The sequence below is a fragment of the Pimephales promelas genome, chromosome 19 (assembly GCF_988280905.1).
Source record: "Pimephales promelas chromosome 19, fPimPro1.hap1.1, whole genome shotgun sequence".
In the NCBI taxonomy this organism is placed as follows: domain Eukaryota; kingdom Metazoa; phylum Chordata; class Actinopteri; order Cypriniformes; family Leuciscidae; genus Pimephales; species Pimephales promelas.
In genome coordinates, this window is record NC_142787.1 from 22745824 (window position 1) to 22770958 (window position 25135).

Genomic DNA, 25135 nt, shown 5'->3' on the forward strand with positions numbered 1-25135 from the left:
ACGTTACATTAAAGCATTAAGTGCGCTGCGCATATGGCTTCGACGCAAAAAATACAATATAATGCAGTACTAATGACAACCATCTGTGGTCTCCCAGTGGTTTTACATTATTTAGGCTAATTCATTTAAAACAAAAAAATATAAAGCCTTTATCTCCAAAGTCAATTGGAGGACACAAAAGATACTTGATGCATCCTTCAAAACAGGCCAAATGAAAGACAAAACAAAGGCTGCTTTCAAAGGATTTATTGAGATGCCCTTTGACAAAAATTGATGATGTGGCTGCCAAGATATGCAGCCTTACTAGGATGCAGCCTTCCGATTGAGAAGCACCCCTATAGTACAATTACTTTGTATAATATTAGTGGAATAATACAATACAGCAAACTAATATTTGCTTCGGCTCCAATAGGTTTGATGTGTTGACGGGTGAGCTGAAAGCCGGTGTCATTAACACTCGTAGCTTTGGTGGGCAATGCAGGAAAGTCTTCAGTGGAGACCATAGAGATTTCTACAGACTTCCGCAAAGTCTACTCAGATATAGTTTTCAAGTACAATGTTCATTTTTGGCCAATGTCTGATGTTATAATGATATCTAGGCTGGTTTAATATAAATTAACAGTTTCTATCATTTCCTTTCAGGTCAGGGTAGAAAATGATTTCAGTGATGAGTACTATGACAGTTCCTGGTCTTACATGAGGCATGAAGAGGAGAAAAAGAGAATTAGAGGAGGTCACGATCATAAAACCTTTCATAACAAACTGAAACAAGACAAGGTAATGATAGATTCAGTACATGCAAAAAATATTTGATTATATTTAGGGCTGTCAAACGATTAATCACATCCAAAATAAAAGTTTGTGTTTACATAATATATGTGGGAGCACTGTGTATAATTATTTTATATATATAAAGACACACACATGCTTGTATATTTTAGAAATATTTTCATGTATACTTACATAGATTTATATATAATTTATATTATAAATAAATAGAAATATTTTATATATAAATAATACTTTTTTTCTTAAATATACATGCATGTGTGTGTAATTATATATATACAAAATAATTATACACAGTGCACCCACATGTATTATGTAAACACAAACTTTTATTTTGGATGCGATTAATCGCAATTAAGCGTTTGACAGCCCTAATTATATTATATTTTAATTTCTATCATTTCTGTCTGACAGACCTATCACCTCCTGATAATAAAAAATGAGGTAGAGGTGGCTCAGTTCCAGAACAATGCTCCTGAGTACCTCCCTCTTTCTGAAGACTTCTGGAAGGATCTGTTGGCCTTGCCCAGCACATATGACCTATCAGCTTATCAATTCTTTATACAGCGTTATGGTACCCACTACATGGAAGAGGGCTCTCTGGGTGGCCAGTATCGGGCCCTGCTTGAGCTGGATGCAGATTATATGATGCAGATGAGTATGTTAATTTTCCCCTTTCTCTGTCAACATTTAATTGTGATATTCAAGGGCATAAACTATATGAGGAAGGGGTTCAATTGTGCCAGAATGATCTTTAACAATCTCCAGTCCAAACAAGTTTCTTTGCCAGTCCAGTCCATCCCTTGCTCAGGTTTTGTTTGATGGATACCAGAATCAATATCAATTAAAAAATGTCCCCTCTACCAAAATCCATATTTAACCCTTTAAAGCCTACTGTATCATATATTATATGCAAATTTGCCTAAAAAATGCCTAAAACTTTTGCTGAAAAATCTGTAGTTAATTCTAATTCTTAAACAACTTCTTTAACTAACTTGTTTAATTAATAGTGTATACTTTTTAAAGTCAGAGACCTTTTAGTGTCATTGAAAAATGTCCGCCTTCAGGCTGTGGTACACTGTCTTTTTGCTGTGCAATGTTTAATAGCTTTTAAGAAGTAAACATAAAAAATAACTTTTATATTGTTAGTAATATTTCAAGATCCAATTTTCTCATCCCATTTAAATATCATCTTACTAACATTGGGATATAAAGAGTGACAACTGATATTTATGCTGTACATGTAACTAGTCTTCAATACTGTTGCTAAACCTGTGTCAGAAGGTTTAATAAATGATTCCATTAAAAAAAAAAATCTGGATTTATAGGGTTCTGGTTATGCTCCTTATATATGGGGCATTTGTGTTTCATTTAGTTTAATATATTTTCTTTTTAACGCAGGTAAAACAGACATTGATTTCCACCAGTGTATTACACGTGTGAAGCGACGTCTCTTCTATAAAAAGAAAACAACCAAGTGTGTGAAACTGATGAAGACAATTGAGAGTTTCAGTGGTTAGTCTAAATGACTGGTTATTTCATTTTTCATTTTTCATTTTATTTATTAAGTATTTGTCTCTAAATGTATTGTTACAACCCGGTATCACGACAAGACGTGAAATAATCACGTTGGTCCACTTTGGAAAACGTGTAAATGTCACGGTTTAACCCATAGTAAGTTTAACCCCCTCAAACGTGAAACTTACACGTTTGCGTTAACGCGTTCCAGTGGAGAGATACCCGGATGTTGACCTATTCTACACGCAATCGCCTCTGCCATAACGACCTATTGGTTTTCATTAAACAGAGAAAAATGGAATTTTGTTTTATTGACGATCACTGAGAAATGTTCTATTATTTAAAATGCAAAAAAACCCATTTATTATCTTTTAGGTGAAAATGATTAATTTGCCTTGATCCACGCCGAAAAAAAAGTCTAAATGTCACGTTTTTAATGAAGTAGCCTAATGAGTAAAACGTCTATTTTTCTGGCGTCCCCCAGCTCCTCGTTTAAGCAGAGGGTACGCTAGAACAACGTATCGACGTTAAACCACGTTAACCGTAGGCAAATGAATCCTTTTCACCTTGAAAATAATAAATGTTTTTTGCATTTTAAATAATAGAGCATTTCTCAGTGATCGTCAATAAAACAAAATTCCATTTTTCTTGGTTTAATGAAAACCAATTTAGGTCGTTATGGCAGAGGCGATTACGTGTAGAATAGGTCAACATCCGGGTATCTCTCCACTGGAACGTGTTAACGCAAACGTGTAAGTTTCACGTTTGAGGGGTAAAACCGTGACATCTACACGTTTTCCAAAGTGGACCAACTTGATTATTTCACGTCTTGTCGTGATACCCGGTTGATTGTTAAGTATCAGCTTTGCTTCTTATGACCTGATAAACCTTGCTGCACACCCTTTTAAATGTTTTACAGAGAACAAAATTCATAAGATGCCAGTAAAAACAGACATTATTGGAGGACATACTGCTTATATTGCGGGTCTTAGTCTCTTAGACTTGGAAAACCCTGACAATAACAAACAGATGTATTCCAAATGGGCCGGATCAGTGAAGGAGTTCCCTAATGTAATCAAACAGAAGGTATGTCAGAATCAAGATATCAGATGCATAAATGCAGAAACAGAGATGTACTTAAACATATAGAGAAAGTAAAGAGAAGCATTTACAGCATGGTGTCATATTCCTAGTTGAGACCACAGTATGAACTGGTCAAAGAGGTGCCATGTGCCGGGCTGAAGAAACTCCACCTAAAGAGGGCACTGGAGGCCTATCTGGAGGAGCAGAGCCCCTGTCAATGCAGTCCTTGTCAGAACAACGGTATGGCTGTGCTCTCTGAGGGTCTGTGCACCTGTGTTTGCAGGCCAGGCACCAGTGGTAACGCCTGCCAGAATGGTCATGTCCTCGGAGAACAACCAGGTATTTGTTCATTTATTAAATAAACATTCAAAAGTGTATCGTTGTAATACGAAAGATCAGTCAGTAATGCAACGGGCAAGCATGTTTGCTACGGAAATCTCTGAATTTAAGATACAAACGTGCAGTTCAGTAAGTGAGTTAGATGTAGATCCAGTTCAGTATAGGTATTCGGGTGTGTTCGACATTAAATGATTCTGTGCTGACCGATTGGTGTACCATGTTAAAAATACAGCGAAAGCAATTTGAAAGCATATGAGAGTGTTTTTGATTCACTAGAGAAAAAAAAAATCAGCTCATAAAAGTAATTTGTTCGACTTGAGTATCTTGTCATGTACATGATATACTGATTCACGACCTTAGAAGCTAGGGACGCACCAATGATCACACTGTATGTTTTTGGTTCACTAAAAAGAATCGTCTCATGAGAATCATTCCTTTACCTGTGTTAGACTATGCCAGTCATGCTGTGTGTTTTTTGATTCGCTTAAAAGAACCAGACCAAAAGTCATTCTTTAAAGGGATACTCCACCCAAAAAAAGCAAATTCTGTCATCATTTACTCACCCTCAAGTTGCTGCAAACCTGTATGAGTTTCTTCTGCTGAACACAAAGATAGATATTCTGAAGAATGATTGGAACTTTGGCACCATTGTTAATGGTGCCAAACAACTGTTTGGTTCCAATCATTCTTCAGAATATCTTCCTTTGTGTTCAACAGAAGAAAGAAACCCATTTCATTTTTGGATGGACTATCCCTTTAATATATCAAACTACACTGTTTGTATGTTCACTAAAAAGAACTGGTACCCCTGTCGTTTTTTTTTTTTTTTTTGGTGCGAAAAAATAAGTTTCTCCAATCTTCTTGAAACTCTGGATTCTGAGAGAGGGCCATGAAACTTAGACCTGAGTGCAAAAATGGAGGCTCTAGACCCTTCCAGAGCTGAGATATTGACATCCCTCGTAGCATGTATGCCATTATAAATATCTCAATATCTCAGCTCTGGAAGGGTCTAGAGCCTCCATTTTTGCACTCAGGTCTAAGTCTCATGGCCCTCTATCAGAATCCAGAGTTTCAAGAAGATTGGAGAAACTTATTTTTTCACACCAAAAAAAAAAACGACAGGGGTACCACTGTGGGGTTTTTTTTGCGGGTCGAAATTTTGAGTTGCTCTGATCTTCTTGAAACTCTGGATTCTGATAGAGGGCCCCTTTCATTTTTTTTTTTTTCGGGCGAAAAATTAACTATCCCCAATCTTCTCAAAACTCTGGATTCTGATAGAGGGCCATGAGACATAGACCTGAGTGCAACAGTGGAGGCTCTAGACCCTTCCAGAGCTGAGATATCGAAACTCAAAATTTCGACCCGAAAAAAAAACCGACAGTGTTACCCCTTACGGTTTTTTTTTTTGGGCGAAAAATTAAGTATCCCCAATCTTCTCAAAACTCTGGATTCTGATAGAGGGCCATGAGACTTACACCTGAGTGCAACAATGGAGGCTCTAGACCCTTCCAGAGCTGAGATATCGAAATTCAAAATTTCGACCAGAAAAAAAAAACGACAGTGTTACCCCTTACGGTTTTTTTTTTGGGCAAAAAATTAAGTATCCCCAATCTTCTCAAAACTCTGGATTCTGATAGAGGGCCATGAGACTTAGACCTGAGTGAAACAATGGAGGCTCTAGACCCTTCCAGAGCTGAGATATCGAAATTCAAAATTTCGACCTGAAAAAAAAACGACAGTGGTACCCCTTACGTGTTTTTTTTGGGCGAAAAATTAAGTATCCCCAATCTTCTCAAAACTCTGGATTCTGATAGAGGGCCATGAGACTTACACCTGAGTGCAAAAATGGAGGCTTTAGACCCTTCCCGAGCTGAGATATCGAAACTCAAAATTTCAACCAGAAACAAAAAAACGACAGTGTTACCCCTTACGTTTTTTTTTTGGGGCGAAAAATTAAGTATCCCCAATCTTCTCAAAACTCTGGATTCTGATAGAGGGCCATGAGACTTACACCTGAGTGCAAAAATGGAGGCTCTAGACCCTTCCAGAGCTGAGATATCGAAATTCAAAATTTTGACCAGAACAAAAAAACGACAGTGTTACCCCTTACGTTTTTTTTTTGGGGCGAAAAATTAAGTATCCCCAATCTTCTCAAAACTCTGGATTCTGATAGAGGGCAATGAGACTTACACCTGAGTGCAAAAATGGAGGCTCTAGACCCTTCCAGAGCTGAGATATCGAAATTCAAAATTTTGACCAGAACAAAAAAACGACAGTGTTACCCCTTACGTTTTTTTTTTGGGGCGAAAAATTAAGTATCCCCAATCTTCTCAAAACTCTGGATTCTGATAGAGGGCCATGAGACTTACACCTGAGTGCAAAAATGGAGGCTCTAGACCCTTCCAGAGCTGAGATATCGAAATTCAAAATTTTGACCAGAAAAAAAAAAACGACAGTGTTACCCCTTACGTTTTTTTTTTTGGGCAAAAAATTAAGTATCCCCAATCTTCTCAAAACTCTGGATTCTGATAGAGGGCCATGAGACTTAGACCTGAGTGCAACAATGGAGGCTCTAGACCCTTCCAGAGCTGAGATATCGAAATTCAAAATTTCGACCAGAAAAAAAAACGACAGTGTTACCCCTTACGGTTTTTTTTTTTTGGGCGAAAAATTAAGTATCCCCAATCTTCTCAAAACTCTGGATTCTGATAGAGGGCCATGAGACTTAGACCTGAGTGCAACAATGGAGGCTCTAGACCCTTCCAGAGCTGAGATATCGAAATTCAAAATTTCGACCAGAAAATAAACCGACAGTGTTACCCCTTACGTTTTTTTTGGGGGGGCGAAAAATTAAGTATCCCCAATCTTCTCAAAACTCTGGATTCTGATAGAGGGCCATGAGACTTACACCTGAGTGCAAAAATGGAGGCTCTAGACCCTTCCAGAGCTGAGATATCGAAATTCAAAATTTTGACCAGAAAAAAAAAACGACAGTGTTACCCCTTACGTGTTTTTTTTTTGGGCAAAAAATTAAGTATCCCCAATCTTCTCAAAATTCTGGATTCTGATAGAGGGCCATGAGACTTAGACCTGAGTGCAACAATGAAGGCTCTAGACCCTTCCAGAGCTGAGATATCGAAATTCAAAATTTCGACCAGAAAAAAAACGACAGTGTTACCCCTTACGTTTTTTTTTTTTTGGCAAAAAATTAAGTATCCCCAATCTTCTCAAAACTCTGGATTCTGATAGAGGGCCATGAGACTTACACCTGAGTGCAACAATGGAGGCTCTAGACCCTTCCAGAGCTGAGATATCGAAATTCAAAATTTCGACCAGAAAAAAAAAACGACAGTGTTACCCCTTTACGTTTTTTTTGGGGGGGGTGAAAAATTAAGTATCCCCAATCTTCTCAAAACTCTGGATTCTGATAGAGGGCCATGAGACTTAGACCTGAGTGCAACAATGGAGGCTCTAGACCCTTCCAGAGCTGAGATATTGAAATTCAAAATTTTGACCAGAAAAAAAAACGACAGTGTTACCCCTTACGTTTTTTTAGGGGGGGGTGAAACATTAAGTATCCCCAATCTTCTCAAAACTCTAGATTCTGATAGAGGGCCATGAGACTTACACCTGAGTGCAAAAATTGAGGCTCTAGACCCTTCCAGAGCTGAGATATCGAAATTCAAAATTTTGACCAGAAAAAAAAACGACAGTGTTACCCCTTACGTTTTTTTTTTTTGGGTGAAAAATTAAGTATCCCCAATCTTTTCAAAACTCTGGATTCTGATAGAGGGCCATGAGACTTACACCTGAGTGCAAAAATGGAGGCTCTAAACCCTTCCAGAGCTGAGATATCGAAATTCAAAATTTTGACCAGAAAAAAAAACGACAGTGTTACCCCTCACGGTTTTTTTTTGGGGGCAAAAAATTAAGTATCCCCAATCTTCTCAAAACTCTGGATTCTGATAGAGGGCCATGAGACTTAGACCTGAGTGCAACAATGGAGGCTCTAGACCCTTCCAGAGCTGAGATATCGAAATTCAAAATTTTGACCAGAAAAAAAAACGACAGGATTACCCCTTACGTGTTTTTTTTTTGGGGGCGAAAAATTAAGTATCCCCAATCTTCTCAAAACTCTGGATTCTGATAGAGGGCCATGAGACATAGACCTGAGTGCAACAATGTAGGCTCTAGACCCTTCCATTGCTGAGATATCGAAACTCAAAATTTCGACCCGAAAAAAAAACGACAGTGTTACCCCTTACGTTTTTTTTTTTGGGCGAAAAATTAAGTATCCCCAATCTTCTCAAAACTCTGGATTCTGATAGAGGGCCATGAGACTTAGACCTGAGTGCAACAATGGAGGCTCTAGACCCTTCCAGAGCTGAGATATCGAAATTCAAAATTTCGACCAGAAAAAAAAACGACAGTGTTACCCCTTACGTTTTTTTTTTGGGCGAAAAATTAAGTATCCCCAATCTTCTCAAAACTCTGGATTCTGATAGAGGGCCATGAGACTTACACCTGAGTGCAAAAATGGAGGCTCTAGACCCTTCCAGAGCTGAGATATCGAAATTCAAAATTTCGACCAGAAAAAAAAACGACAGTATTACCCCTTACGTTTTTTTTGGGGGGGTGAAAAATTAAGTATCCCCAATCTTCTCAAAACTCTGGATTCTGATAGAGGGCCATGAGACATAGACCTGAGTGCAGCAATGGAGGCTCTAGACCCTTCCAGAGCTGAGATATCGAAATTCAAAATTTCGACCAGAAAAAAAAACGACAGTGTTACCCCTTACGGTTTTTTTTTTTTTGGGCAAAAAATAAAGTATCACCAATCTTCTCAAAACTCTGGATTCTGATAGAGGGCCATGAGACTTAGACCTGAGTGCAAAAATGGAGGCTTTAGACCCTTCCAGAGCTGAGATATCGAAACTCAAAATTTCGACCCGAAAAAACAACAACAGTGTTACCCCTTACGTTTCTTGGGGGGGGGGGGGAGGGTGCGAAAAATTAAGTATCCCCAATCTTCTCAAAACTCTGGATTCTGATAGAGGGCCATGAGACTTAGACCTGAGTGCAACAATGGAGGCTCTAGACCCTTCCAGAGCTGAGATATCGAAAATCAAAATTTCGACCAGAAAAAAAAACGACAGTGTTACCCCTTACGTTTTTTTTTTTTGGGCGAAAAATTAAGTATCCCCAATCTTCTCAAAACTCTGGATTCTGATAGAGGGCCATGAGACTTACACCTGAGTGCAAAAATGGAGGCTCTAGACCCTTCCAGAGCTGAGATATCGAAATTCAAAATTTTGACCAGAAAAAAAAACGACAGTGTTACCCCTTACGTTTTTTTTTTTTGGCCGAAAAATTAAGTATCCCCAATCTTCTCAAAACTCTGGATTCTGATAGAGGGCCATGAGACTTACACCTGAGTGCAAAAATGGAGGCTCTAGACCCTTCCAGAGCTGAGATATCGAAATTCAAAATTTTGACCAGAAAAAAAAACGACAGTGTTACCCCTTACGTTTTTTTTGGGGGGGTGAAAAATTAAGTATCCCCAATCTTCTCAAAACTCTGGATTCTGATAGAGGGCCATGAGACTTAGACCTGAGTGCAACAATGGAGGCTCTAGACCCTTCCAGAGCTGAGATATCGAAATTCAAAATTTTGACCAGAAAAAAAAAACGACAGTGTTACCCCTTATGTTTTTTTTTTTGGGCGAAAAATTAAGTATCCCCAATCTTCTCAAAACTCTGGATTCTGATAGAGGGCCATGAGACTTACACCTGAGTGCAAAAATGGAGGCTCTAGACCCTTCCAGAGCTGAGATATCGAAATTCAAAATTTTGACCAGAAAAAAAAACGACAGTGTTACCCCTTACGTTTTTTTTTTTTGGGCGAAAAATTAAGTATCACCAATCTTCTCAAAACTCTGGATTCTGATAGAGGGCCATGAGACTTACACCTGAGTGCAAAAATGGAGGCTCTAGACCCTTCCAGAGCTGAGATATCGAAATTCAAACTTTTGACCAGAAAAAAAAACGACAGTGTTACCCCTTACGTTTTTTTTTTTGGGGCGAAAAATTAAGTATCCCCAATCTTCTCAAAACTCTGGATTCTGATAGAGGGCCATGAGACTTACACCTGAGTGCAAAAATGGAGGCTCTAGACCCTTCCAGAGCTGAGATATCGAAATTCAAAATTTTGACCAGAAAAAAAAACGACAGTGTTACCCCTTACGTTTTTTTTTTTTGGGCGAAAAATTAAGTATCCCCAATCTTCTCAAAACTCTGGATTCTGATAGAGGGCCATGAGACTTACACCTGAGTGCAAAAATGGAGGCTCTAGACCCTTCCAGAGCTGAGATATCGAAATTCAAACTTTTGACCAGAAAAAAAAAACGACAGTGTTACCCCTTACGTTTTTTTTTTTGGGGCAAAAAATTAAGTATCCCCAATCTTCTCAAAACTCTGGATTCTGATAGAGGGCCATGAGACTTACACCTGAGTGCAAAAATGGAGGCTCTAGACCCTTCCAGAGCTGAGATATCGAAATTCAAAATTTTGACCAGAACAAAAAAACGACAGTGTTACCCCTTACGTTTTTTTTTTGGGGCGAAAAATTAAGTATCCCCAATCTTCTCAAAACTCTGGATTCTGATAGAGGGCAATGAGACTTACACCTGAGTGCAAAAATGGAGGCTCTAGACCCTTCCAGAGCTGAGATATCGAAATTCAAAATTTTGACCAGAAAAAAAAACGACAGTGTTACCCCTTACGTTTTTTTTTTGGGCAAAAAATTAAGTATCCCCAATCTTCTCAAAACTCTGGATTCTGATAGAGGGCCATGAGACTTAGACCTGAGTGCAACAATGGAGGCTCTAGACCCTTCCAGAGCTGAGATATCGAAATTCAAAATTTCGACCAGAAAAAAAAAACGACAGTGTTACCCCTTACGGTTTTTTTTTTTTGGGCGAAAAATTAAGTATCCCCAATCTTCTCAAAACTCTGGATTCTGATAGAGGGCCATGAGACTTAGACCTGAGTGCAACAATGGAGGCTCTAGACCCTTCCAGAGCTGAGATATCGAAATTCAAAATTTCGACCAGAAAATAAACCGACAGTGTTACCCCTTACGTTTTTTTTGGGGGGGCGAAAAATTAAGTATCCCCAATCTTCTCAAAACTCTGGATTCTGATAGAGGGCCATGAGACTTACACCTGAGTGCAAAAATGGAGGCTCTAGACCCTTCCAGAGCTGAGATATCGAAATTCAAAATTTTGACCAGAAAAAAAAAACGACAGTGTTACCCCTTACGTGTTTTTTTTTTTGGGCAAAAAATTAAGTATCCCCAATCTTCTCAAAATTCTGGATTCTGATAGAGGGCCATGAGACTTAGACCTGAGTGCAACAATGAAGGCTCTAGACCCTTCCAGAGCTGAGATATCGAAATTCAAAATTTCGACCAGAAAAAAAAACGACAGTGTTACCCCTTACGTTTTTTTTTTGGCAAAAAATTAAGTATCCCCAATCTTCTCAAAACTCTGGATTCTGATAGAGGGCCATGAGACTTACACCTGAGTGCAACAATGGAGGCTCTAGACCCTTCCAGAGCTGAGATATCGAAATTCAAAATTTCGACCAGAAAAAAAAACGACAGTGTTACCCCTTTACGTTTTTTTGGGGGGGGGGTGAAAAATTAAGTATCCCCAATCTTCTCAAAACTCTGGATTCTGATAGAGGGCCATGAGACTTAGACCTGAGTGCAACAATGGAGGCTCTAGAACCTTCCAGAGCTGAGATATTGAAATTCAAAATTTTGACCAGAAAAAAAAACGACAGTGTTACCCCTTACGTTTTTTTAGGGGGGGGTGAAACATTAAGTATCCCCAATCTTCTCAAAACTCTGGATTCTGATAGAGGGCCATGAGACTTACACCTGAGTGCAAAAATTGAGGCTCTAGACCCTTCCAGAGCTGAGATATCGAAATTCAAAATTTTGACCAGAAAAAAAAACGACAGTGTTACCCCTTACGTTTTTTTTTTTTTGGGTGAAAAATTAAGTATCCCCAATCTTTTCAAAACTCTGGATTCTGATAGAGGGCCATGAGACTTACACCTGAGTGCAAAAATGGAGGCTCTAAACCCTTCCAGAGCTGAGATATCGAAATTCAAAATTTTGACCAGAAAAAAAAACGACAGTGTTACCCCTCACGGTTTTTTTTTTGGGGCAAAAAATTAAGTATCCCCAATCTTCTCAAAACTCTGGATTCTGATAGAGGGCCATGAGACTTAGACCTGAGTGCAACAATGGAGGCTCTAGACCCTTCCAGAGCTGAGATATCGAAATTCAAAATTTCGACCAGAAAAAAAAACGACAGTGTTACCCCTTACGTTTTTTTTTTGGGCGAAAAATTAAGTATCCCCAATCTTCTCAAAACTCTGGATTCTGATAGAGGGCCATGAGACTTACACCTGAGTGCAAAAATGGAGGCTCTAGACCCTTCCAGAGCTGAGATATCGAAATTCAAAATTTCGACCAGAAAAAAAAACGACAGTATTACCCCTTACGTTTTTTTTGGGGGGGTGAAAAATTAAGTATCCCCAATCTTCTCAAAACTCTGGATTCTGATAGAGGGCCATGAGACATAGACCTGAGTGCAGCAATGGAGGCTCTAGACCCTTCCAGAGCTGAGATATCGAAATTCAAAATTTCGACCAGAAAAAAAAACGACAGTGTTACCCCTTACGGTTTTTTTTTTTTTGGGCAAAAAATAAAGTATCACCAATCTTCTCAAAACTCTGGATTCTGATAGAGGGCCATGAGACTTAGACCTGAGTGCAACAATGGAGGCTCTAGACCCTTCCAGAGCTGAGATATCGAAATTCAAAATTTTGACCAGAAAAAAAAACGACAGGATTACCCCTTACGTGTTTTTTTTTTGGGGGCGAAAAATTAAGTATCCCCAATCTTCTCAAAACTCTGGATTCTGATAGAGGGCCATGAGACATAGACCTGAGTGCAACAATGTAGGCTCTAGACCCTTCCATTGCTGAGATATCGAAACTCAAAATTTCGACCCGAAAAAAAAACGACAGTGTTACCCCTTACGTTTTTTTTTTTGGGCGAAAAATTAAGTATCCCCAATCTTCTCAAAACTCTGGATTCTGATAGAGGGCCATGAGACTTAGACCTGAGTGCAACAATGGAGGCTCTAGACCCTTCCAGAGCTGAGATATCGAAATTCAAAATTTCGACCAGAAAAAAAAACGACAGTGTTACCCCTTACGTTTTTTTTTTGGGCGAAAAATTAAGTATCCCCAATCTTCTCAAAACTCTGGATTCTGATAGAGGGCCATGAGACTTACACCTGAGTGCAAAAATGGAGGCTCTAGACCCTTCCAGAGCTGAGATATCGAAATTCAAAATTTCGACCAGAAAAAAAAACGACAGTATTACCCCTTACGTTTTTTTTGGGGGGGTGAAAAATTAAGTATCCCCAATCTTCTCAAAACTCTGGATTCTGATAGAGGGCCATGAGACATAGACCTGAGTGCAGCAATGGAGGCTCTAGACCCTTCCAGAGCTGAGATATCGAAATTCAAAATTTCGACCAGAAAAAAAAACGACAGTGTTACCCCTTACGGTTTTTTTTTTTTTGGGCAAAAAATAAAGTATCACCAATCTTCTCAAAACTCTGGATTCTGATAGAGGGCCATGAGACTTAGACCTGAGTGCAAAAATGGAGGCTTTAGACCCTTCCAGAGCTGAGATATCGAAACTCAAAATTTCGACCCGAAAAAACAACAACAGTGTTACCCCTTACGTTTCTTGGGGGGGGGGGGAGGGTGCGAAAAATTAAGTATCCCCAATCTTCTCAAAACTCTGGATTCTGATAGAGGGCCATGAGACTTAGACCTGAGTGCAACAATGGAGGCTCTAGACCCTTCCAGAGCTGAGATATCGAAAATCAAAATTTCGACCAGAAAAAAAAACGACAGTGTTACCCCTTACGTTTTTTTTTTTTGGGCGAAAAATTAAGTATCCCCAATCTTCTCAAAACTCTGGATTCTGATAGAGGGCCATGAGACTTACACCTGAGTGCAAAAATGGAGGCTCTAGACCCTTCCAGAGCTGAGATATCGAAATTCAAAATTTTGACCAGAAAAAAAAACGACAGTGTTACCCCTTACGTTTTTTTTTTTTGGCCGAAAAATTAAGTATCCCCAATCTTCTCAAAACTCTGGATTCTGATAGAGGGCCATGAGACTTACACCTGAGTGCAAAAATGGAGGCTCTAGACCCTTCCAGAGCTGAGATATCGAAATTCAAAATTTTGACCAGAAAAAAAAACGACAGTGTTACCCCTTACGTTTTTTTTGGGGGGGTGAAAAATTAAGTATCCCCAATCTTCTCAAAACTCTGGATTCTGATAGAGGGCCATGAGACTTAGACCTGAGTGCAACAATGGAGGCTCTAGACCCTTCCAGAGCTGAGATATCGAAATTCAAAATTTTGACCAGAAAAAAAAAACGACAGTGTTACCCCTTATGTTTTTTTTTTTGGGCGAAAAATTAAGTATCCCCAATCTTCTCAAAACTCTGGATTCTGATAGAGGGCCATGAGACTTACACCTGAGTGCAAAAATGGAGGCTCTAGACCCTTCCAGAGCTGAGATATCGAAATTCAAAATTTTGACCAGAAAAAAAAACGACAGTGTTACCCCTTACGTTTTTTTTTTTTGGGCGAAAAATTAAGTATCACCAATCTTCTCAAAACTCTGGATTCTGATAGAGGGCCATGAGACTTACACCTGAGTGCAAAAATGGAGGCTCTAGACCCTTCCAGAGCTGAGATATCGAAATTCAAACTTTTGACCAGAAAAAAAAACGACAGTGTTACCCCTTACGTTTTTTTTTTTGGGGCGAAAAATTAAGTATCCCCAATCTTCTCAAAACTCTGGATTCTGATAGAGGGCCATGAGACTTACACCTGAGTGCAAAAATGGAGGCTCTAGACCCTTCCAGAGCTGAGATATCGAAATTCAAAATTTTGACCAGAAAAAAAAACGACAGTGTTACCCCTTACGTTTTTTTTTTTTGGGCGAAAAATTAAGTATCCCCAATCTTCTCAAAACTCTGGATTCTGATAGAGGGCCATGAGACTTACACCTGAGTGCAAAAATGGAGGCTCTAGACCCTTCCAGAGCTGAGATATCGAAATTCAAACTTTTGACCAGAAAAAAAAAACGACAGTGTTACCCCTTACGTTTTTTTTTTTGGGGCAAAAAATTAAGTATCCCCAATCTTCTCAAAACTCTGGATTCTGATAGAGGGCCATGAGACTTACACCTGAGTGCAAAAATGGAGGCTCTAGACCCTTCCAGAGCTGAGATATCGAAATTCAAAATTTTGACCAGAACAAAAAAACGACAGTGTTACCCCTTACGTTTTTTTTTTGGGGCGAAAAATTAAGTATCCCCAATCTTCTCAAAACTCTGGATTCTGATAGAGGGCAATGAGACTTACACCTGAGTGCAAAAATGGAGGCTCTAGACCCTTCCAGAGCTGAGATATCGAAATTCAAAATTTTGACCAGAAAAAAAAACGACAGTGTTACCCCTTACGTTTTTTTTTTGGGCAAAAAATTAAGTATCCCCAATCTTCTCAAAACTCTGGATTCTGATAGAGGGCCATGAGACTTAGACCTGAGTGCAACAATGGAGGCTCTAGACCCTTCCAGAGCTGAGATATCGAAATTCAAAATTTCGACCAGAAAAAAAAAACGACAGTGTTACCCCTTACGGTTTTTTTTTTTGGGCGAAAAATTAAGTATCCCCAATCTTCTCAAAACTCTGGATTCTGATAGAGGGCCATGAGACTTAGACCTGAGTGCAACAATGGAGGCTCTAGACCCTTCCAGAGCTGAGATATCGAAATTCAAAATTTCGACCAGAAAATAAACCGACAGTGTTACCCCTTACGTTTTTTTTGGGGGGGCGAAAAATTAAGTATCCCCAATCTTCTCAAAACTCTGGATTCTGATAGAGGGCCATGAGACTTACACCTGAGTGCAAAAATGGAGGCTCTAGACCCTTCCAGAGCTGAGATATCGAAATTCAAAATTTTGACCAGAAAAAAAAAACGACAGTGTTACCCCTTACGTGTTTTTTTTTTTGGGCAAAAAATTAAGTATCCCCAATCTTCTCAAAATTCTGGATTCTGATAGAGGGCCATGAGACTTAGACCTGAGTGCAACAATGAAGGCTCTAGACCCTTCCAGAGCTGAGATATCGAAATTCAAAATTTCGACCAGAAAAAAAAACGACAGTGTTACCCCTTACGTTTTTTTTTTTGGCAAAAAATTAAGTATCCCCAATCTTCTCAAAACTCTGGATTCTGATAGAGGGCCATGAGACTTACACCTGAGTGCAACAATGGAGGCTCTAGACCCTTCCAGAGCTGAGATATCGAAATTCAAAATTTCGACCAGAAAAAAAAACGACAGTGTTACCCCTTTACGTTTTTTTGGGGGGGGGGTGAAAAATTAAGTATCCCCAATCTTCTCAAAACTCTGGATTCTGATAGAGGGCCATGAGACTTAGACCTGAGTGCAACAATGGAGGCTCTAGAACCTTCCAGAGCTGAGATATTGAAATTCAAAATTTTGACCAGAAAAAAAAACGACAGTGTTACCCCTTACGTTTTTTTAGGGGGGGGTGAAACATTAAGTATCCCCAATCTTCTCAAAACTCTGGATTCTGATAGAGGGCCATGAGACTTACACCTGAGTGCAAAAATTGAGGCTCTAGACCCTTCCAGAGCTGAGATATCGAAATTCAAAATTTTGACCAGAAAAAAAAACGACAGTGTTACCCCTTACGTTTTTTTTTTTTTGGGTGAAAAATTAAGTATCCCCAATCTTTTCAAAACTCTGGATTCTGATAGAGGGCCATGAGACTTACACCTGAGTGCAAAAATGGAGGCTCTAAACCCTTCCAGAGCTGAGATATCGAAATTCAAAATTTTGACCAGAAAAAAAAACGACAGTGTTACCCCTCACGGTTTTTTTTTTGGGGCAAAAAATTAAGTATCCCCAATCTTCTCAAAACTCTGGATTCTGATAGAGGGCCATGAGACTTAGACCTGAGTGCAACAATGGAGGCTCTAGACCCTTCCAGAGCTGAGATATCGAAATTCAAAATTTCGACCAGAAAAAAAAACGACAGTGTTACCCCTTACGTTTTTTTTTTGGGCGAAAAATTAAGTATCCCCAATCTTCTCAAAACTCTGGATTCTGATAGAGGGCCATGAGACTTACACCTGAGTGCAAAAATGGAGGCTCTAGACCCTTCCAGAGCTGAGATATCGAAATTCAAAATTTCGACCAGAAAAAAAAACGACAGTATTACCCCTTACGTTTTTTTTGGGGGGGTGAAAAATTAAGTATCCCCAATCTTCTCAAAACTCTGGATTCTGATAGAGGGCCATGAGACATAGACCTGAGTGCAGCAATGGAGGCTCTAGACCCTTCCAGAGCTGAGATATCGAAATTCAAAATTTCGACCAGAAAAAAAAACGACAGTGTTACCCCTTACGGTTTTTTTTTTTTTGGGCAAAAAATAAAGTATCACCAATCTTCTCAAAACTCTGGATTCTGATAGAGGGCCATGAGACTTAGACCTGAGTGCAAAAATGGAGGCTTTAGACCCTTCCAGAGCTGAGATATCGAAACTCAAAATTTCGACCCGAAAAAAAAACAACAGTGTTACCCCTTACGTTTCTTGGGGGGGGGGGGGGGGGGGGTGCGAAAAATTAAGTATCCCCAATCTACTCAAAACTCTGGATTCTGATAGAGGGCCATGAGACTTAGACCTGAGTGCAACAATGGAGGCTCTAGACCCTTCCAGAGCTGAGATATCGAGATTCAAAATTTTGACCAGAAAAAAAAAACGACAGTGTTACCCCTTACGTTTTTTTTTTTGGGCGAAAAATTAAGTGTCACCAATCTTCTCAAAACTCTGGATTCTGATAGAGGGCCATGAGACTTAGACCTGAGTGCAACAATGGAGGCTCTAGACCCTTCCAGAGCTGAGATATCGAAAATCAAAATTTCGACCAGAAAAAAAAACGACAGTGTTACCCCTTACGTTTTTTTTTTTTGGGCGAAAAATTAAGTATCCCCAATCTTCTCAAAACTCTGGATTCTGATAGAGGGCCATGAGACTTACACCTGAGTGCAAAAATGGAGGCTCTAGACCCTTCCAGAGCTGAGATATCGAAATTCAAAATTTTGACCAGAAAAAAAAACGACAGTGTTACCCCTTACGTTTTTTTTTTTTGGCCGAAAAATTAAGTATCCCCAATCTTCTCAAAACTCTGGATTCTGATAGAGGGCCATGAGACTTACACCTGAGTGCAAAAATGGAGGCTCTAGACCCTTCCAGAGCTGAGATATCGAAATTCAAAATTTTGACCAGAAAAAAAAACGACAGTGTTACCCCTTACGTTTTTTTTGGGGGGGTGAAAAATTAAGTATCACCAATCTTCTCAAAACTCTGGATTCTGATAGAGGGCCATGAGACTTACACCTGAGTGCAAAAATGGAGGCTCTAGACCCTTCCAGAGCTGAGATATCGAAATTCAAACTTTTGACCAGAAAAAAAAACGACAGTGTTACCCCTTACGTTTTTTTTTTTGGGGCGAAAAATTAAGTATCACCAATCTTCTCAAAACTCTGGATTCTGATAGAGGGCCATGAGACTTACACCTGAGTGCAAAAATGGAGGCTCTAGACCCTTCCAGAGCTGAGATATCGAAACTCAAAATTTCTACCCGAAAAAAAACAACAGTATTACCCCTTACGTTTCTTTGGGGGGGGGGGGGGGGGGTGCGAAAAATTAAGTATCCCCAATCTTCTCAAAACTCTGGATTCTGATAGAGGGCCATGAGACTTAGACCTTAGTGCAACAATGGAGGCTCTAGACCCTTCCAGAGCTGAGATATCGAGATTCAAAATTTTGACCAGAAAAAAAAAAACGACAGTGTTACCCCTTACGTTTTTTTTTTTGGGCGAAAAATTAAGTATCACCAATCTTCTCAAAACTCTGGATTCTGATAGAGGGCCATGAGACTTAGACCTGAGTGCAACAATGGAGGCTCTAGACCCTTCCAGAGCTGAGATATCGAAAATCAAAATTTCGACCAGAAAAAAAAAACGACAGTGTTACCCCTTACGTTTTTTTTTTTTGGGCGAAAAATTAAGTATCCCCAATCTTCTCAAAACTCTGGATTCTGATAGAGGGCCATGAGACTTACACCTGAGTGCAAAAATGGAGGCTCTAGACCCTTCCAGAGCTGAGATATCGAAATTCAAAATTTTGACCAGAAAAAAAAACGACAGTGTTACCCCTTACGTTTTTTTTTTTGGGCGAAAAATTAAGTATCCCCAATCTTCTCAAAACTCTGGATTCTGATAGAGGGCCATGAGACTTACACCTGAGTGCAAAAATGGAGGCTCTAGACCCTTCCAGAGCTGAGATATCGAAATTCAAAATTTTGACCAGAAAAAAAAACGACAGTGTTACCCCTTACGTTTTTTTTGGGGGGGTGAAAAATTAAGTATCCCCAATCTTCTCAAAACTCTGGATTCTGATAGAGGGCCATGAGACTTAGACCTGAGTGCAACAATGGAGGCTCTAGACCCTTCCAGAGCTGAGATATCGAAATTCAAAATTTTGACCAGAAAAATAAAAACGACAGTGTTACCCCTTATGTTTTTTTTTTTGGGCGAAAAATTAAGTATCCCCAATCTTCTCAAAACTCTGGATTCTGATAGAGGGCCATGAGACTTACACCTGAGTGCAAAAATGGAGGCTCTAGACCCTTCCAGAGCTGAGATATCGAAATTCAAAATTTTGACCAGAAAAAAAAAACGACAGTGTTACCCCTTACGTTTTTTTTTTTGGGCGAAAAATTAAGTATCACCAATCTTCTCAAAACTCTGGATTCTGATAGAGGGCCATGAGACTTACACCTGAGTGCAAAAATGGAGGCTCTAGACCCTTCCAGAGCTGAGATATCGAAATTCAAACTTTTGACCAGAAAAAAAAACGACAGTGTTACCCCTTACGTTTTTTTTTTTGGGGGCAAAAAATTAAGTATCCCCAATCTTCTCAAAACTCTGGATTCTGATAGAGGGCCATGAGACTTAGACCTGAGTGCAACAATGGAGGTTCTAGACCCTTCCAGAGCTGAGATATCGAAATTCAAAATTTTGACCAGAAAAAAAAACGACAGTGTTACCCCTTACGTTTTTTTTTTTGGGCAAAAAATTAAGTATCCCCAATCTTCTCAAAACTCTGGATTCTGATAGAGGGCCATGAGACTTACACCTGAGTGCAAAAATGGAGGCTCTAGACCCTTCCAGAGCTGAGATATCGAAATTCAAAATTTTGACCAGAAAAAAAACGACAGTGTTACCCCTTACGTTTTTTTTTTTTTGGGCAAAAAATTAAGTATCCCCAATCTTCTAAAAACTCTGGATTCTGACAGAGGGCCATGAGACTTAGACCTGAGTGCAACAATGGAGGCTCTAGACCCTTCCAGAGCTGAGATATCGAAATTCAAAATTTCGACCAGAAAAAAAAAACGACAGTGTTACCCCTTACGTTTTTTTTGGGGGGGTGAAAAATTAAGTATCCCCAATCTTCTCAAAACTCTGGATTCTGATAGAGGGCCATGAGACTTAGACCTGAGTGCAACAATGGAGGCTCTAGACCCTTCCAGAGCTGAGATATCGAAATTCAAAATTTTGACCAGAAAAAAAAACGACAGTGTTACCCCTTACGTTTTTTTTTTTGGGCGAAAAATTAAGTATCCCCAATCTTCTCAAAACTCTGGATTCTGATAGAGGGCCATGAGACTTACACCTGAGTGCAATAATGGAGGCTCTAGACCCTTCCAGAGCTGAGATATCGAAATTCAAAATTTTGACCAGAAAAAAAAACGACAGTGTTACCCCTTACGTTTTTTTTGGGGGGGTGAAAAATTAAGTATCCCCAATCTTCTCAAATCTCTGGATTCTGATAGAGGGCCATGAGACTTAGACCTGAGTGCAACAATGGAGGCTCTAGACCCTTCCAGAGCTGAGATATCGAAATTCAAAATTTTGACCAGAAAAAAAAACGACAGTGTTACCCCTTACGTTTTTTTTTTTGGGCGAAAAATTAAGTATCCCCAATCTTCTCAAAACTCTGGATTCTGATAGAGGGCCATGAGACTTACACCTGAGTGCAATAATGGAGGCTCTAGACCCTTCCAGAGCTGAGATATCGAAATTCAAAATTTTGACCAGAAAAAAAAACGACAGTGTTACCCCTTACGTTTTTTTTGGGGGGGGTGAAAAATTAAGTATCCCCAATCTTCTCAAAACTCTGGATTCTGATAGAGGGCCATGAGACATAGACCTGAGTGCAACAATGGAGGCTCTAGACCCTTCCAGAGCTAAGATATCGAAACTCAAAATTTCGACCCGAAAAAAAAACGACAGTGGTACCCCTTACGTGTTTTTTTTTTGGGCGAAAAAATAAGTATCCCCAATCTTCTCAAAACTCTGGATTCTGATAGAGGGCCATGAGACATAGACCTGAGTGCAACAATGGAGGCTCTAGACCCTTCCAGAGCTGAGATATCGAAACTCAAAATTTTGACCAGAAAAAAAAACGACAGTGTTCCCCCTTACGTTTTTTTTTTTTTGGGCAAAAAATTAAGTATCCCCAATCTTCTCAAAACTCTGGATTCTGATAGAGGGCCATGAGACTTAGACCTGAGTGCAACAATGGAGGCTCTAGACCCTTCCAGAGCTGAGATATCGAAAATCAAAATTTCGACCAGAAAAAAAAACGACAGTGTTACCCCTTACGTTTTTGTTTTTTTTTTGGGCGAAAAATTAAGTATCCCCAATCTTCTCAAAACTCTGGATTCTGATAGAGGGCCATGAGACTTACACCTGAGTGCAAAAATGGAGGCTCTAGACCCTTCCAGAGCTGAGATATCGAAATTCAAAATTTTGACCAGAAAAAAAAACGACAGTGTTACCCCTTACGTTTTTTTTGGGGGGGTGAAAAATTAAGTATCCCCAATCTTCTCAAAACTCTGGATTCTGATAGAGGGCCATGAGACTTAGACCTGAGTGCAACAATGGAGGCTCTAGACCCTTCCAGAGCTGAGATATCGAAATTCAAAATTTTGACCAGAAAAAAAAACGACAGTGTTACCCCTTATGTTTTTTTTTTTTGGGCGAAAAATTAAGTATCCCCAATCTTCTCAAAACTCTGGATTCTGATAGAGGGCCATGAGACTTACACCTGAGTGCAACAATGGAGGCTCTAGACCCTTCCAGAGCTGAGATATCGAAATTCAAAATTTCGACCAGAAAAAAAAACGACAGTGTTACCCCTTACGTTTTTTTTTTTGGGCGAAAAATTAAGTATCCCCAATCTTCTCAAAACTCTGGATTCTGATAGAGGGCCATGAGACTTACACCTGAGTGCAAAAATGGAGGCTCTAGACCCTTCCAGAGCTGAGATATCGAAATTCAAAATTTTGACCAGAAAAAAAAAACGACAGTGTTACCCCTTACGTTTTTTTTTGGGGGGTGAAAAATTAAGTATCCCCAATCTTCTCAAAACTCTGGATTCTGATAGAGGGCCATGAGACTTAGACCTGAGTGCAACAATGGAGGCTCTAGACCCTTCCAGAGCTGAGATATCGAAATTCAAAATTTTGACCAGAAAAAAAAACGACAGTGTTACCCCTTATGTTTTTTTTTTTGGGCGAAAAATTAAGTATCCCCAATCTTCTCAAAACTCTGGATTCTGATAGAGGGCCATGAGACTTACACCTGAGTGCAAAAATGGAGGCTCTAGACCCTTCCAGAGCTGAGATATCGAAATTCAAAATTTTGACCAGAAAAAAAAACGACAGTGTTACCCCTTACGTTTTTTTTTTTTTTGGGCAAAAAATTAAGTATCCCCAATCTTCTAAAAACTCTGGATTCTGACAGAGGGCCATGAGACTTAGACCTGAGTGCAACAATGGAGGCTCTAGACCCTTCCAGAGCTGAGATATCGAAATTCAAAATTTCGACCAGAAAAAAAAAAACGACAGTGTTACCCCTTACGTTTTTTTTGGGGGGGTGAAAAATTAAGTATCCCCAATCTTCTCAAAACTCTGGATTCTGATAGAGGGCCATGAGACTTAGACCTGAGTGCAACAATGGAGGCTCTAGACCCTTCCAGAGCTGAGATATCGAAATTCAAAATTTTGACCAGAAAAAAAAACGACAGTGTTACCCCTTACGTTTTTTTTTTTGGGCGAAAAATTAAGTATCCCCAATCTTCTCAAAACTCTGGATTCTGATAGAGGGCCATGAGACTTACACCTGAGTGCAATAATGGAGGCTCTAGACCCTTCCAGAGCTGAGATATCGAAATTCAAAATTTTGACCAGAAAAAAAAACGACAGTGTTACCCCTTACGTTTTTTTTGGGGGGGTGAAAAATTAAGTATCCCCAATCTTCTCAAATCTCTGGATTCTGATAGAGGGCCATGAGACTTAGACCTGAGTGCAACAATGGAGGCTCTAGACCCTTCCAGAGCTGAGATATCGAAATTCAAAATTTTGACCAGAAAAAAAAACGACAGTGTTACCCCTTACGTTTTTTTTTTTGGGCGAAAAATTAAGTATCCCCAATCTTCTCAAAACTCTGGATTCTGATAGAGGGCCATGAGACTTACACCTGAGTGCAATAATGGAGGCTCTAGACCCTTCCAGAGCTGAGATATCGAAATTCAAAATTTTGACCAGAAAAAAAAACGACAGTGTTACCCCTTACGTTTTTTTTGGGGGGGGTGAAAAATTAAGTATCCCCAATCTTCTCAAAACTCTGGATTCTGATAGAGGGCCATGAGACATAGACCTGAGTGCAACAATGGAGGCTCTAGACCCTTCCAGAGCTAAGATATCGAAACTCAAAATTTCGACCCGAAAAAAAAACGACAGTGGTACCCCTTACGTGTTTTTTTTTTTGGGCGAAAAAATAAGTATCCCCAATCTTCTCAAAACTCTGGATTCTGATAGAGGGCCATGAGACATAGACCTGAGTGCAACAATGGAGGCTCTAGACCCTTCCAGAGCTGAGATATCGAAACTCAAAATTTTGACCAGAAAAAAAAACGACAGTGTTCCCCCTTACGTTTTTTTTTTTTTGGGCAAAAAATTAAGTATCCCCAATCTTCTCAAAACTCTGGATTCTGATAGAGGGCCATGAGACTTAGACCTGAGTGCAACAATGGAGGCTCTAGACCCTTCCAGAGCTGAGATATCGAAAATCAAAATTTCGACCAGAAAAAAAAACGACAGTGTTACCCCTTACGTTTTTTTTTTTTTTTTGGGCGAAAAATTAAGTATCCCCAATCTTCTCAAAACTCTGGATTCTGATAGAGGGCCATGAGACTTACACCTGAGTGCAAAAATGGAGGCTCTAGACCCTTCCAGAGCTGAGATATCGAAATTCAAAATTTTGACCAGAAAAAAAAACGACAGTGTTACCCCTTACGTTTTTTTTTGGGGGGTGAAAAATTAAGTATCCCCAATCTTCTCAAAACTCTGGATTCTGATAGAGGGCCATGAGACTTAGACCTGAGTGCAACAATGGAGGCTCTAGACCCTTCCAGAGCTGAGATATCGAAATTCAAAATTTTGACCAGAAAAAAAAACGACAGTGTTACCCCTTATGTTTTTTTTTTTTGGGCGAAAAATTAAGTATCCCCAATCTTCTCAAAACTCTGGATTCTGATAGAGGGCCATGAGACTTACACCTGAGTGCAACAATGGAGGCTCTAGACCCTTCCAGAGCTGAGATATCGAAATTCAAAATTTCGACCAGAAAAAAAAACGACAGTGTTACCCCTTACGTTTTTTTTTTTGGGCGAAAAATTAAGTATCCCCAATCTTCTCAAAACTCTGGATTCTGATAGAGGGCCATGAGACTTACACCTGAGTGCAAAAATGGAGGCTCTAGACCCTTCCAGAGCTGAGATATCGAAATTCAAAATTTTGACCAGAAAAAAAAACGACAGTGTTACCCCTTACGTTTTTTTTTGGGGGGTGAAAAATTAAGTATCCCCAATCTTCTCAAAACTCTGGATTCTGATAGAGGGCCATGAGACTTAGACCTGAGTGCAACAATGGAGGCTCTAGACCCTTCCAGAGCTGAGATATCGAAATTCAAAATTTTGACCAGAAAAAAAAACGACAGTGTTACCCCTTATGTTTTTTTTTTTTTGGGCGAAAAATTAAGTATCCCCAATCTTCTCAAAACTCTGGATTCTGATAGAGGG

General features: G+C 39.5%; 1 protein-coding gene across 1 annotated transcript in view; it reads left to right on the forward strand.

Annotated features, from left to right (window-relative positions):
* LOC120490749 (complement C7b) overlaps positions 1 to 25135 on the forward strand; it is a 73200-nt gene that overhangs the window by 1308 nt on the left and 46757 nt on the right. Inside the window, exons 6-11 of the mRNA XM_089124037.1 lie at positions 413 to 551; positions 643 to 777; positions 1204 to 1447; positions 2191 to 2304; positions 3227 to 3393; positions 3501 to 3729. Of these exons, the coding sequence (XP_088980163.1) occupies positions 413 to 551; positions 643 to 777; positions 1204 to 1447; positions 2191 to 2304; positions 3227 to 3393; positions 3501 to 3729 (1028 nt within the window). The remainder of the gene's footprint in view (positions 1 to 412; positions 552 to 642; positions 778 to 1203; positions 1448 to 2190; positions 2305 to 3226; positions 3394 to 3500; positions 3730 to 25135) is intronic.